The sequence below is a fragment of the Berghia stephanieae genome, chromosome 2 (genome assembly GCF_034508935.2).
Source record: "Berghia stephanieae isolate SIO BIC M18660-M18661 chromosome 2, UCSD_Bste_1.3, whole genome shotgun sequence".
In the NCBI taxonomy this organism is placed as follows: Eukaryota; Metazoa; Mollusca; class Gastropoda; order Nudibranchia; family Aeolidiidae; genus Berghia; species Berghia stephanieae.
In genome coordinates, this window is record NC_088361.1 from 57,625,925 (window position 1) to 57,642,005 (window position 16,081).

At 36.6% G+C, this 16,081-nt stretch overlaps 1 protein-coding gene across 5 annotated transcripts in view; it reads right to left on the minus strand.

Annotated features, from left to right (window-relative positions):
- LOC144965208 (threonine synthase-like 2) overlaps window positions 1–16,081 on the minus strand; it is a 46,325-nt gene that overhangs the window by 13,681 nt on the left and 16,563 nt on the right. For 3 of the 5 annotated variants that reach the window (XM_078900301.1, XM_078900302.1, XM_078900300.1), the window contains exon 2: window positions 13,932–14,180. In XM_078900301.1, the coding sequence (XP_078756427.1) occupies window positions 13,932–14,154 (223 nt within the window). In that variant the 5' untranslated portion in view covers window positions 14,155–14,180. Of the gene's footprint in view, window positions 1–13,931; window positions 14,198–16,081 lie in introns of all 5 variants that reach the window. The other 2 variants (XM_078900303.1, XM_078900304.1) reach the window with 1 other exon arrangement.

The following is a 16,081-nucleotide window of genomic DNA, read 5'->3' on the forward strand; positions in this document are numbered from 1 at the left end:
TGAGTTGTAGGCAATACACTTTCAGTATTGAAAATATGTTTACATAAAATCTAACAGTTGCAGAAATAATAATATAAGGCTAAATTATTATGAAAATCAGGCTCCGAATAATTCTCGTTTTGTTCACACCAGCGCAATAATTTGCTCTGGTCTAAAAATAGATAGACTGTAACTTTTGATAAATTTTAGAAAATTTTACCTTTTGTTCCATAAAATATCCATATCTAGACATTATTTGATGCATGATCGAGTATTTATGAATATGTGTTTCTTTTGCCACCTAACAGCCAAATTTTAAAGGTTATTTTTTTCTATTATTTACATTGGAACGTGAGCTGTCAAGACAGGAACATGTGGTTTGCCACGTGCTTCTCGACCTTTGTTTACGTTTTGGGCACCTAACTTTACTGCTCTATAAGGTGACCGCCTGAAAAAAGTACAATAGGGGTACCAGTGTTTTCATCGATATATTTCAATAGTGAGGCAATATATCTTTCCGAAATTTTCTCTAAAATTCTAGAGCATTATATGGATTTTTATAGTAATGAAAACCTAATATAAAATTGTGTGAAAGTTGATGAACTGAGGAATGAACAAGATATACGAATTATAATCTATTTTTAGAAACAGATTTATCGAATCTTGGTCCGGATTCTTATCTTGGTGACAAGAGACAAGCAAACATAGTAACTCTTTTTTTCGTGAAACGTATGTTTAGTCAATTTCGCGCATAAAGAGGCACTCGGCACTCACTCACTCCGCAAGTCAGTAGTAGGTGGTTATCAGTTATCAGCTTTAATTCTTAGTCAAACGCTTCATCAAACCCATTATTGAGTAGCATGTTGATGCCTGATGCCAGTTGAAGCCATCTCGACGTCGTGAAATGGAGCATCTTCTGTCATAGCAGTAGAATCGTCAGATGCCGCATTTAAATCCTCCATTCCAGGCGTTGCTGTTGCCATATCGATCTTCGAAATGATTTGGTCTAGACGTCAAGTTGACCCGTTCTATGTCTGAAGAGATTTTAAAGTGCAATACCTAACATTATATCTTGATCTACAAAAGAGTCTTTTTAAATGAACCGCTGTGTTTCTATATTTTTCAAGAACCAATGATTATCTGATAACCACTGACAACTGACTTGCGAAGAGAGTGGCCGACGGACGTCCTCTCTATAGCCGCAAGTATTTTTTCGTCACTTGCTGAGTTCCAAACTAGACGTCTATGGCATCGTGGGGTAAATTGATGCTGGAGGCATCATTGAAGAGACACCGAGATAATTTAAATGGTAAGTTATTGGCCATTCTTATTACATCACTGTTGATTTAAGATTTTCAATAGGGTAGACATCACACTAGGTACTTTGGTAAAAAATTCAAATTGAATTGAGCTCAATGAAACCTATATCATTTTAAAGTGCTTTTCAACACGATTCTAATGATACCAAAATTGTGAAAATCAGATAAGCAGAAAAAAAGTTGTGTTAGTTTAAAGGCTGACAAATGGTCTTCTATTTGCCTTTGTTATTTACTGACGGACTTTGTGACCTGAAAATTGTTGCATTTCCGGTAGTAACCGCCATTTGGATTTCAAAACTGGTCTAAAATGACCGCTAAGATTTGAGTAAGGATTTTACTGGAACGAATTTCATGGATGCGGTATACAACTTTGCCCTGAATTTAATTTTATAAAAAAGTTAAGATGTTAAATAAACGTGCCAGCATGAAATTTTGATTTACCAAGTTCTAATCTTTTAATTATCCAAAGCTAAATTATACCCTATTTTATCCATAATCAAAAGTTATACTAAATTGTCATTGATTTTAAAATAAACTACACCAAACGATAGAGTAATTTCTCCTGAAGAAAATAAGACATAAATCATTAAAATCCATCCATAAACAAAAAATCTATGGAACTTTTTCTGAGACCCATCACTCAAAAGTCCAAAAAATCGGGTCACAGCCACTAGGCCATTTATCGGCTCCCTGCTGGAGGGCCAAATGGACGTTTACCAAAGTACCTAATCACACACACACCGATTGATGATTGTCACTTGTCAGTCAGTCATTTGGAAGTGGAGTCAGATAATTCGGGAACTTCTGTAGACTGTAGATTCACACTAGTAAGATCTGTCGTTTACTACTACTACTACTACTACCACTACTACTTTTAGTTTTAGCGCTATCCAACTCAACACTTCTCGTGTTTATTTTATTTTGGCAAAACTAGAATGGATTTTTGAAAAGAATATAAAAAATAATTTAAACTTAAACCTGTCTTTGCATCTTGCTTTATGCATACAGTATGCCATATCACAAAATCATAGTTTAATGTTGAGAATATGCTATTTCTTTTGTAACTTCAGATCAGAGAGATTTGAGCTTTAAAAATCCTGAAAAATGTCTTGCTGTCAATCCAGACAACCCTTTTGATGTGATCTATGATGTTAATGGTAAGAATGTAATTTGATGAGGAAATGAATAACATTTAGGTACACATAGTTTGCTTTTTTTTTTTTTTTTTGAGTCATGATGTTTAATACTATTACAGTCCACTCCGGATAATTGCAACTCGTTTAATCGCAACTTTCGGTTAATCACAATATTTCCTAAGCAATGGAAATAATTCTATATAAAAGTCACTGGTTAATTGCAACAAACTTCGGTTTTTTAAAAAGTGGTAAATTCAAGAAATCAAACAGTATATCATGATTAAATTTCATCATGGATGAAATCGTGACAGGTTGAAGAATCGAGAGTGAGCAGGATTTAATGCTACAGTAGTGTGTCACCACTCTGTTAGAGTCGAAAGAGGGCGGGGCTCTGCAGTATGGGTTTGTGACGTCATCGGTGGCCATTAAATAGAAGAGGGGTGGGGCTGGTCATAATCTTGACAACAGGTTATAAATGACAGTTATAAAGAGAGACTGAGCGATATCCTTTGTTTTAGGATTAACAACTGTGCATTGTGACCAACGAGTTTGGTGAGAGCTTATTGTCTCTCATTAAGGCTAATCTCTTTAACTCTGACAAATGTTGAATTGTTGAGAAAAAAGATTGAAACTTCTTCCAATCTGAATAAGATGTCGGCTTGCTTCATAGCTGCTTTTGGTTGACAAATCTACACGGGGCTGCCATATGGTTTTTGTTTCAATCAAATTGCTCTGTATGTGGTGGACTAAGAATATTATTTACTGGTTTGAGTTGACAATAAATGTGTAAAATGTTGAAATAGTGGACAGGAAACTGAATTTCGGTTAATCCCAACATTTTCGATGATCCCAAGGTATTGCGATTATCCTAAGTGGACTGTACCTGAATCTTGAACGAAAAACTATCATATGGATATGATTATAGACAGATTGGTTTCTGGAATTATATTTCCGTCCTCCCTTGCCAACTCTGACGTTCTTGAAATTTAAAAGAAAATAGCCAGAAGGTTTCGGACTTAATTTTCTTTTTTTTCCAAAGGACAATAGTCATAAGGTAAATAATTTTAAAAAATCCTTTTACAGCACAAGATGGCATGATTTTTTGTTTAAGAGTTTAGAGAAAAACTTGCACATGATAGTCTTCAGCTTTTTTTTGTTGTTTTTATTTTCTATATAGACTCCAACTCAGAGCCTGAAAGTGATGCAGAACAAAGTTCCATATCACATGATTCATTTGTGGTAAGTTTGTACATTAAAATAAAATCATAACATTTGTATAGCGTTTATCCACAGTTGGCACCATGCTCAAAATGCTTCACATCACCATATTTTGTGGTGGACAAAACACATTTGCCACAAAAGATGAGACCTGCAGTCTGTTAGGCGCAATACAATATTTCAGGACAAGGACAACACTGTTTTACACCAGTGAGATCTCCTAGTTTTTTGTTGTTAAAAATTTTTCTTTGCAGTGGACTTCGCCAACAATAACACTATTTTAAACCTTCCTCGTTATATTTTGAAGTGATATTCATTGATGAGCCATTCACATTTGAAGTCGTTTGTTTTTTATTTGACAAAATGTGAAAATGATGCGTTTCCAGGAAAAATTAAAATAGCTTCTGTTGGGATTATACTGTTGATCTCGCATTTTGTCCAAATTCTCTTGCATCGTAATGTTTATCAACTTTTTTTGTTAACTATATTGCAGTTGCAAGGTTAGGAAGTTCATATTGTTGCAATGACAACCGTTTATATGTCCAGAATCGTAGTGATATAAAAAATTGTTTTGTAGTTGTTGGTCCTGGTGTAGGATTTAAAGAGTTGGTTAAAAACGGTTTACTGAAACCCTGGTTGGTGTATCTATATTTATCCAAGCACAGTTGAACATATTAAATACTTAGACAATATGTCTGCCTTTCTCAACTCTTTTTTTATTATACTTGCATTATTAACCAGCTAATTGTTTAGTTGGATTATTAAACAATGGCTCTTCATGTTTATTGTCAACATGAATAAATTGATTGATCTGTCATCTTTTCCACAAAATATACAGGGTCCCGATTTTGTTGCTGACTCCGAGTCTGATTCCTCTACGTACTCTGTGAGGTACCCAATGCTGAGTACATCATTGTCTTTGGAACCTAGTGCTCATTCCCCAACTCAGTCAGAGCCTCATCCACAACTATCACAGACTGAACCTCGTTGCCAGTCTGGACCCAGGTTCAACCCGAATGCTATACACTTGCAAACCAACGTGTTACGTGCAATGGTGAGTCATTTTTTTGTCATTCTTCTCCTTTGATATTTGTGGGATCAATTTTAATTTACCCATTCCTTTTAAAAGAAAACTTCCACCCCCTCCATGGTGCTGCATTTGTGTTATTGCATTTTTTTCTGTTTTGGCAGTGCTGCGTCGCAAAATACGCTACCATTTACATAACAAGCACAAATCCAAATTTGATAGGGTGGACATCTTAGAATCTGAAACCCCAATGTGTGAGTGATATCAGTGAAACCAGCCATAAAAATGTTCATGTTTATTTTATTGGGGTTTTTTTTGTCTGTAATAGACTTAAATTGTTTGTATTGTAAGTGTTAAAATGGTTTTTTTGTTACAACCCATCTATATATTAAAACTGTTTCTTTGTATTTCTATGATGCTTAAGGCTTTTTTTCACAGACCAGCTGGAAACTTAACGAGAATCAGAGTAGATAACATTTTTATTAATCTTGCAACCTAAACAGTATATGATGATTGGGAGCATTTAAAGAAAAGCACATTTTCTTTTTAATTTGTCGGTACTAAAATTATACTTTGATAATGTCTGCTGTGCTACAAACCCTTTTGACTTCCAGGTTCAATATTTTTCTTTATTCTAAAATTCTTGGTTTCCTTTCAATGACAACTGAGATCATTAAAATTCAGCTCACAACATGATGTGTGTAGATTTGATGAAAACATATGTTCGAGTTGAGAAGCAGTGTTCACGAACTTGCTGATCGTTTTTACTAGCATTTATTTTCCTAACTTACCTGTGTCAATTAACAAAGGCAAGACTCAAATATTTTCTATCTGAACAGTGTGTTTGTTATTGAAATATTTCCGGCATATACATGTCATATTTCATTCCCACAAAATATAAATCAGGATTAAGTTGTCTGGGCATCAGCATCGTTCAGGCAGTTGGGGGAAGTCTTTAAGGAATTAATGAAGCCGATGCTCAACCGGTCTGGAGGACGTTTGATTGATGTCGGCTGTTTGTTCTGCCAGCCGGTGATGTTTTCTCACTCCCTCAATGACAAAGAAAGTCATTGTTATGACTATGAACTATAGTCTATTATTACTTTTGTTACTATATTAATTGTTACTTATTGCCGCTACTTTTATTATTATTATTATTATTATTATTATTATTATTATTATTATTATTATTATGATATTGCCTTCATTGCATTCTATTACTATTATTGATATAATTAATTTCTGATTGTTGTAAATAATTTATGTGAATTGAATTTTGTCGATTGGCCAAGGGCCTACAATAAACTTAAATGAAATGTTAGTCTTTGGATAGGACTTGGGTCTATTCTTGATTGCTTTTCCGCCTGGGTCGAGTGAAGCATTTGGAGTAAATTTTGTTGCTCAACGTAAAAAACATTCCGCTGATACTGATACCTCCAAGGGGTGGTTGGGGAAAAACCTAAAATTCTTTTGACATTCTGTCTGATTATTCGCTGAAACAACAAAGGACAATCTATGTATTCAGATGAGACTTCAATGTGTTACTATTCCGATTTATGTTCATATTTTGATTATAATGAAGAGGGAACCCTGAACCCAGTGAAGTGGGTGGATTGATCTATTTATTTCTATTTCAAAACAAAAATATGGCGTCTTTTCACTGGATTTGTTATGTGGCAGAGGTCTCCACAAATCTAACATACCTCTTCCAAAGGAATAGATGGTAGAAAAGTATATAACAAGAAGGAATTATGACAGTTACTTGTCCAGGCCTTAAATATTTGGAATGCTATTCCTCTCTATCGCTGTCATGTAGCTGATGTGCATACGATCTGTCTATTGATTTATTTTCATAGTTCATAGCATGATGTGCTTTATTTTCTTCTTTTTTTTTCCAGAGAAATACAAAAAGCCAAGGAGACCCTGTCCATACTTGGGACAGTTGCAAACAAAACTCTCAAGGCATTTGATGAGGAAACACAAAGATGAGACAGAAGTTACAGAGGCCATGAAACAGCCTGTAAAGGAAAGGGATAGAACAATGGATTATCTCAAGAAAAAGGGCATTTTTTATTCAAACACTAGAAACAATTCAATAGTTATGCGTGAGAGAGCACAAGGGTCACATGAAGTTGTTATGTGTGCTGGCTGTAAGGGGTTTTACTCTGGACGAAGGGTTTATGAACACAAAAAGAAATGTAGTACTGAGCATGCTCTGTGTACTGGGGTTGTAAAATTTTATCCCGTGGCTCCCAATGCAAGTAAAGAAATAAAGGAGAATATTCTTGACAAATTTCGGAATGATGAAGTGGGAAATTTGTGTCGATCTGACAAAGCTATAGTATTGTTAGGAACAAAATTGTGGAGTAAAAGTTCAAAGAAGGAGAGAAAAGTTATAATGAGTGATTTACGCATCTTAGGAAATTTGATTTTAAAAACTAGGAAGAGAACAAATCAACCTTCTTTCTCTGGAGAGGACGTGGTGAAGCGTTGTAACTTTAATGAAATATCGCAAACCATTTCTGAAATGACTTTGAAAGAGGATGGGACATTGAAAGCAGGCTTGAAGCTTTCAATTGGATTTATATTGAAAAAGTTAATTAATTTCTTAAAAGGGGAATATATAATGCAAAACAAAATGGAAGAATCCGCAGAGATAGATTTGTTCAAAGCTGTCCTGGATTATAATTGGGATAGTATTTTTTTTACAGCCAGAGTTCAATGTGAAGCAAAGAGAACAAATTTGAGAAAACCCAAAGAGATGCCATTAGAGAATGATATAAAGAAGCTACGGCAATTTATTACTGAAGAGATGGTCTGTATTTGTGAGGATGATTATCAATTATTTGATTCACATATGTTTGTTAGGCTTCGCAATGTCATCGTAGCTAGGCTTACAATGTTTAATGCGAGGAGAGGCGGAGAACCCGCAAGGATGTTGTTAAAAGACTGGAATGATGCAGATTCAGGTGTATGGGTTGATCCCCAGCTTGTACAACATGTCACTGATCCTCTGGAAAAAGCGTTACTTGAGAAGTATAAGCTGGCCTATCAGTCTGGAAAGGGAAGCAAGATGTTGGTCCCTGTGTTGATACCCAATGACACAATTCAGCCTTTAAGGAAACTTGCACAGGAGCGTAAAGCTGTTGATATTTCAGACAACCCATTTCTTTTTCCAAATACAGGAATATCCAAAGATCATGTAAGTGGTTACATTGCCATCAAATATGTCACTTCCTTAGTAAAGGATTTAGAGAAACCCCAGTTGTTAATAGCTGATAAATTCAGGCACCGAGCTTCGACATTATTTGCCTTACTTGATGTCCCACAACACGAGAGAGATGTCTTCTATCGACATATGGGACACAGTGAATCAATCAATCAAAACATTTATCAGTGTCCACTTGCAATACGAGAAATAACAGAAGTTGGTCATTTTTTGGGTCAAATTGATAACTCAGCATCGGTCACTGGGGAAGGAAATTGTAACATTGAAACAAATGACTCTGTAGTGAATAGAGACTCAAATGCAAATTTTGGAACATCCATAGTAACAGCTGCAAATCAAGAAGAAATATTTGATGGTGAAGCAGGAGTGCCAAATCAGCTTACGTGTTCTTCAAAACAAACTGAACCCAAGAGGAATTCAAGCAAAAATCGGAGATACATGTCATGGTCAGATGAGGATACAGATAGAGTCAAGTCATATTTTAAAAACTTTGTCGAAGATGTTTCAGCACATGGTTCAAGGGGATCATTACCTAGAAAGTCTGAAATTATTCTGTTCTTAAAACACCACAGGGTATTTTCACAAAAAGGAATCCCTGAAGGTACACTAATTAGTTTGGTGAAGACAAAGATTTTTAATGAAAGAAATAAATATAGAAGGGAAAGAGCGTTTCAATCGGTGTAATGACAATCATGAATTTGATTTGTATTACATTCATTGTTTTGTATAGTGTTATTGACATATTTTGGGGGTTTACAAAAACGTTTTATCTTTATATAGTACAATCTGTTCATCATTGCAATATCCTTTTTTATATTATATGAACATTCATTTGCTCAGCTTGAGAGACAAATGCTTTGTAGAACCATAGCTGCCAACCGTTCTGTTAAAAACGGATTTGTTCCGTATTTGACTTCCTGAGTCCGTAAGTGCTTATTTTTAGTTCAAAATCCGTATTTTGTAATTTTTGACTAATTTGTGGTAAAAAAGCCATGTGAGCCTAATGAATTATTATTATTGATCCATTATTATTACTATTACTACTACTACTATTGTTGTTATTATTATTATCATTATTATTGGTGTCCAGTGAGAGCATAATCTCCATTTGTGTAGCTCTTTAATTTGAATTATGCCTCTATCATAAATGATTTTCAACAATTAAAAAAGTTCCATTCGTTTATATGACGCCTGTATTTTAATCAAACCTTTCATAATGTATTGGAGATTTGCATAGGATATGGATGTTAGCCTCGATATACTTTGAATATTCTAAGACAGTATTGATACTTTCACTATTTGTTACAAATATTATTTTAATTAAGAATAAAATTAAATCCACCTTTTTGATTGGAAGGTATTCAATAAGAAAATCAATTGCTTATATTGATTAAAGATGACAATGATTATTTCCCTTTATTAATTTATGAAATATATAAATTTAATCCCTTTAAAAACATCTTCATCTGATTTTAATTTTTTTTTTTCAAGCAAGCTTTTGTAACGGTTTAGGTTCAAGAAAAATAAGTATACTCCATTTTTAGGTGTGTTTATCTTGTCAAAGTAAAGAAGTAGGAATTCTCTAATATTTAGAGGTGCATTTTACTATAACTACTATTATAGTATACTACTTAAAGACCATTATGTTGCATGAAAGAAAACATATATGCTATCGTCTACTTTTTATCTGAACTCACCTAATTTTTACCCCAAAACGCCCTCTCAAGTGATGTACCAGGTTGGTAGTTATGCATTTCTAACCATCTTAAGTTATTTCATTTATTTTACAATTGTGCTTCTTGTGTATTGGTCCTTATCAAAGTTGAGGCAGTTGAATTCTTTCTTTATATTGTCCGTTCTGAATTTTGATCTCGTTGTGGAAAGCTCCCATAGCGGGCAGGGAGGTACACACTGTGTCTTCTATCCCCTTATATCTGTTTTCCAACATGCTTTCAGTCTTTGTCTTGGAATGAGATTACTTGTTTTTTTCCTGGCCCTCGCCGGAGTCCTAGCTGGGAGGGAAGCAGTCAAATGCATATTTATTGTTTTGGGAGATGATATTTTTTTCCTTGTAAATCATCTCTCTGTTATGTATTATTACTATATTTGTTATTTTTTAATGTATAATGTAAGCATTTGAGTGTGTTCCTCTTTGTTGGATTTTGTTCTTGTGTCCGGATAAGACTTATAGGTGATCTCAAACTAAGTACATTGGTGATACGCTCTTGGAATCTACATCTGATCCCTATTTGTTCCCAGTTCCCCTATGTCTTACTTTCTCTTGGATGCTTCAACTGTAATTCTAGAACTTTTTACTATCCAATTTTCTTCCTTTTTACTGGCGCTGATATAACCTAAATGTGTTGCAAGCGCCGTAAAACCCTTAAAAACAAAACAACAATCATTGTGGAAAGTGTCATTTTAACGATTCAAATGTGCTGGTACTAAACCCGATAATTGAGCAACATTTGGACTAGCCTCTGTCATCTCAAACTTGTTAGTGTTAGTAATAGTAATTAAAAAGGCTGACTTTTATATGTTGCGATTCGATGAAGGGGGGGGGGGGGGGGGGGGGGGGGCGGGGCTTCGGCACACATCGCCCCTCATCCCGGGCCAAATGAGCGTTCCTTATTTTATTTTTGAAAAGTTGGCAGCTATGTAGAACTATCTGAAAGAATCAGATATGGCAGAATAAAAAGTCTTTCTACTAACCCTAACTTAATTGGCCAATGTAGCTTTATGTTCAGCATTGTCTAGATACCTAATGTAAAATTTCACTATTCTTTTTATGATAATTTTAAGAGTTGCAATCTTTAGAGGTGACTGTCAAGAAATGACACCTCTGTGCATTTAATTTCATTCTTTCTTTATCCCCTCATCCTCCTTAATCAGAATAATAATAATTAATAATGAAAAAAAATGCAGCAACGACAGCTTAGAACGGCATAAAGTGCTTAAGAATTATTTTTTTTGCATTAAACTTTATTCAAACGATTTTCAACACTTTTGCTTCACAGTTTATGCTTTTTAACAAATGCAATTAAGCAACTTACCAGCAACAACATATTGGTTTGTTATCATTTGAGGGTTTTATCAGTAAAACTGTTTCTATCCTTTTATGTTGCACTGTACACATAACAAACTTCATGCTTTTATTTGGTGACCAAAGACTTATGTGATACAGTGGATGAATGTTTGTGATGGCTTTTGGAACTGAAATAAACCTGCAATATGATTTGTAGACTTCTATCGTTATGTATCATTTTTCGGTCAAATGTAAATGTAATTTTACACGAGCTTGATGTATCATAAAACCCACAATGAGCTCAACGTGCAGCTGGTAGTGGTAGTACATTTATATGGACACGAACAACGTTGTTACAATTCAGTAACGTACTCCAATTAACACAAGTGAGACTGTAAATGAGACTTTTACAATGACTCTGCATCGCCACAAATATGAATTCGAACCCTGACAACTCGGGCGTCAGACGAACTGTCTACCACGAAACCAAAGCAAGCATTGTGCAAGTTAAAGTGAATGAGATGTTGATTGAAGCCGTTCATTGTGTCCATCAGATCTGCTGTCCTATCCATCCAACTCCATTCACTGGGTGGGGTTCCCGACTTCCCATAATGGGCAGGGACGTACTCGTTGCGTCTTCTATCCCCCTATGTCTGTTTTCCAACTTGTTTTCTGTCTTTGTCTCGGGATGGGATTACTTGGTTTTGTCCAGGACCTGGCTGGGAGGGAAACAGTCAAATGTATAGTTCGAGTTTTGGGAGATTATATTTTTCCCTTGTAAATCATCTGTCTGTTATGCTCTTTATTGTTTTGTTTACATATTATTTATGCTTTGTAAACATTTGAGTGTATCCCTCTTTGTTGGGACCTGTGCTTGTGTCTGAATGAGACGTTTAGGTGATCTCAAACTAAGTACTTTGATAGTGGGCTCTTGGAATCTACTGTTTCCTATTTGAAACAAATCCCCTTTGCCTTACTTTTTCTTGGGTGCTCTAATTGTAGTTCTAGAACTTTTTACTATCCCATTTTCTTCCTTTTTACTGGCGCTGATATGACCTTAATGTGTTGCAAGCGCCGTAAAACCCTTAAAAACAAAACAAAACAAACCAAGTCCATTCAGTGGTATACAACAACAACAAATAAACTCCTCTGCCTGGTCCCTTCTATCTCTGATCTTAACCTGGGTCGTCAGGTTTCTAAAGGGGTCGGGGACTGCAAAAACAATGGCGCACGGAGCAACTGGGAATATTTTTTGCCGTGTTTGAGTCCCAGGTTATTTCCCTGAGCGCCCCTTCTGAGGGATGGACCTTCCCAGGAGTTAGTAAATGCGTTGCTCGGCCATTTCACTCTACGCACACTGGGATAAGCTTCGACACTATGGCCATGAAGCTCTTAATCTTAAGGACTTACTTTATTTTAGACAATTTGGTGGTAGCTCACTTGAAAATGCACTCTTAGGTATACACATATATAAACATATACTGGGCTCCCTAAAAGGGTTTTTTTAATGTGGTCTCCCTAAAAACATGTTTTTACCAAATGTCTCCTTAAAGCTACAGAAACACTTAGTAAAACAGTAGGGGGACCGAGTAATTTTCTATATACCATTGTGATCATCAAGCATCAGAATTGTGTTCATAAATCATTGTAGGGCATCAAACTATACTCATTTGAACAAAGATTGAACAGTTTAATCAATTTGAACAAGACATATGCTTGGTCCTCCAATTGGTGCATTTCACAGTGGTCACCTTAATAGTGGATTGATACTTATATATATATATATATATATATATATATATATATATAATAGAAATAAGTCTAATTGTCCCTCAGACCTCTCTTACGAAATCGGAAAAAAAATACTGCCTATTTCGACAAATGAACTTCAAATGATATTCAAAAGTTATATATCAGGTAAGCATACATAAATGAATGGCGTAGTTATAAAGAAAAGCCGATCCCATTTTGTTTTCGACAAGCTATAAATTTGCAAAAAAATGCCTTATAATATGTACGGTATATAACTGGCTAAAATGACCATAATACTGCATCATGTAAACCAACCAATCTACACATGATAATAACCATATTTTACTTTCATTCAGAAGGTAAGTGTTCATGTGCTCTATGAAAAAAATAAGACATAGTTCAATGGCAGAGCTCAACGTTATGAGAACTTTGTTAAAATTGTGACCAAATGCCATAAAACAGTAGTATGCTGGGATGACTTAAATGTTTATATTAGACATTTAAAGTAAAGCATAATGAGACTTTATTGAATTCAAAGTTTGTTTTTTAAATTTTAAACAAGAGACTTGAATTGAATTTGTTTGTTTGATTGAGAAAAATCAATTTCTTAACGCCGCAAGTTGGCTGGTAACTCAAATTGTTATGGGCTCATTGTTGGCATGAAAATACTCTCAAACCAACGCAAAAGACTGTCCATTACAAAAATGTTAAGTCACGCCCATAATTGCATTCGGTTATCAGACCTGCAAATAAGTGTACATCGCTTCAAGCTCAATAATCTAAAACGTCATATTTCTGATTAATATAATTAATTTAAATTCAATTTTCATCATTTGGTTCATCCCGATATAAAACCAGATGGACAAAATGGGCACAAACGGTCATTTGCGCGGTATTTGCATACAATGACAAATTAATTTTTAAAAATGTCATATCTTACTTCGTGTTTTGATAAATTAGATGACCTCCGACTTTAAAAACCGAGACAGGCATCTTAAAGAACTTAAACAATACACTTACTAAAATAAAAAAAACACTATGCACGTCATAGAGGATACTGTCAACTAAAGAAGCGTAAATTCAAAGCATTTTTGTCCAAAAGTTTCATTTATAAATGAATAGAGTAGAGAGAGAAAGAGAGAGAGAGAGAGAGAGAGAGAGAGAGAGTGTGTGTGTGTGTGTGTGTGAGAGAGAGAGAGAGAGAGAGAGAGAGAGAGAGAGAGAGAGAGAGTTTCATCAAACTTACCTTTTAGATCTTCAGAGGGAATATCTTCCTCTTTTAGAAAACATGACACCACTTGATAAGCAAGCTCTTGATATGGTAAACAGGCCCATTGTCGAAGAGTGTCTCTGCTTATTTGTGGGATAGATTCAGGAAGGAACATTCCCCCATCGGATGCATACCCCAAGAAAAGGGCATCTTTGAAGCAAATCCCCTTATCACCACCGCGAGTACTGAAATACTTCATTTTGCGTGCTCTTTTCCAGGTTCTGTCTGCAAAATACAGAAAACTAAATGGTATGTTATATAGGCTGGGGGGATGTTGTGAGCATTTTAGCTAGACGCTAAATCAATAAGCAAAGTAACAAGAGGAGAGACAATTGATGCTCTCAAAATGATATTATGTTTTGACTGATATTGACGATGGACATTGAATTTAGGGTTTTAAAAAAGGCTGCCTCTATTCTCACCCCCGGGATGAGAATAGAAAACGATCGAGCTCTCACCCCCGGGATGAGAATAGAGGTAGTTGCCCATGTAACCAACAGGTAGGGAGGGTAGCCTAGCCTAGCCGCCGTCCCTTCTCGCTATTCTCATCCCTGTGTAGGGCCAGCTTAACACCCCCCCCCCCCCCCCCCCCCCCCTTCCTCACTCTCTCACCTGATCATCATCATCTCTCTCGTGACTACTTTTAGTGGTACTGGACGTAAGCAGGGTGAACATGCAGCCCCGCCCCTTCTCGCTATTCTCATCCCTGTGTAGGGTCAGCTTAACACCCCCCCCCCCCCCCCCCCCCGCCCCCATCCTCTCGCTATTCTCATCCCTGTTAACCAACAGGTAGGGAGGGTAGCCTAGCCTAGCCGCCGTCCCTTCTCGCTATTCTCATCCCTGTGTAGGGTCAGCTTAGCACCCCCCCCCCCCTTTCCTCACTACTCTCATCTGATCATCATCATCTCTCTCGTTACTACTTTTAGTGGCACTGGACGTAAGGAGGGTGAACATGCAGCCCCACCCCTTCTCGCTATTCTCATCCCTGGTAACCAACAGGTAGGGAGGGTAGCCTAGCCGCCGTCCCTTCTCGCTATTCTCATCCATATTAACCAACAGGTAGGGAGGGTGCCCCGTCCCTTCTCGCTATTCTCATCCCTATTAACCAACAGGTAGGGAGGGTAGCCTAGCCTAGCCCCCGTCCCTTCTCGCTATTCTCATCCCTGTGTAAGGTCAGCTTAGCACACCCCCCCCCCCCCCCACCCCTTCCTCACTACTCTCACCTGATCATCAAATCTCTCGTGGTACTGGACGTAAGGAGGGTGAACATATATGTCGTGCATTTAAAATGTAGACTGGCTGGCTTGAGATATGGGAATCATTGTTGGAAATCTCTCTCTCTCTCTCTCTCTCTCTCTCTCTCTCTCTCTCTCTCTCTCTCTCTCTCTCTCTCTCTCTCTCTCTCTCTCTCTCTCTCTAAGCGAACTGGATTCGCCCAATTTCTAAGAATTGGACTTTTCCTTTTATGGGCATATTATTATTTTGTGTTGACTTAGCTGTCTCAATTTCTCCATACGTTAGGTATTTTAACTTGTTTATATTTTCTCGCTCTCTCCCTCCCCCTACCCCAAACTTTATTTCTCTGCATCTTTTATATTGTTTGTATTTCCTTTCTCTCGTCCACTCAATATTTCATATCTCTCTCGCCCTCTCCCCATTCCCCCTCTTTCTCTATTTTAATTTGTTGGTATTTTCTTCTTCTCTTTCTCCTCCACTTTCTATTTCGTCTCTTCCTCCCCCCCCCCCCCCCCCCCTTCTCTTTCTTTCTCTCCCCTGTCTCAATTTATATCTGGCTGTTGGTTAAGTAATAGTAATACGGGATGAGAATAGCGAGAAGGGGTGGCGGCTAGGCTAGGCTACCTACCCTCCCTACATGTTGGTTAACAGGGGTGAGAATAGCGAGAAGTGGCGAGGTCCTCTACTCTCATCCCGGGGGTGAGAGCTCGATCGATTTTTTATTCTCATCCCGGGGGTGAGAATAGTCACTCCTTTTAAAAAATTAGACGAGTTAAGTTTATATGTGTTAATAAGAATAAACATAGAACAGGTCGCGACAAAACAAACAAACAAACAAACAAAAAGAAAAGAGAGATAGATGAGAGAGAGAGAGAGAGAGAGAGAGAGAG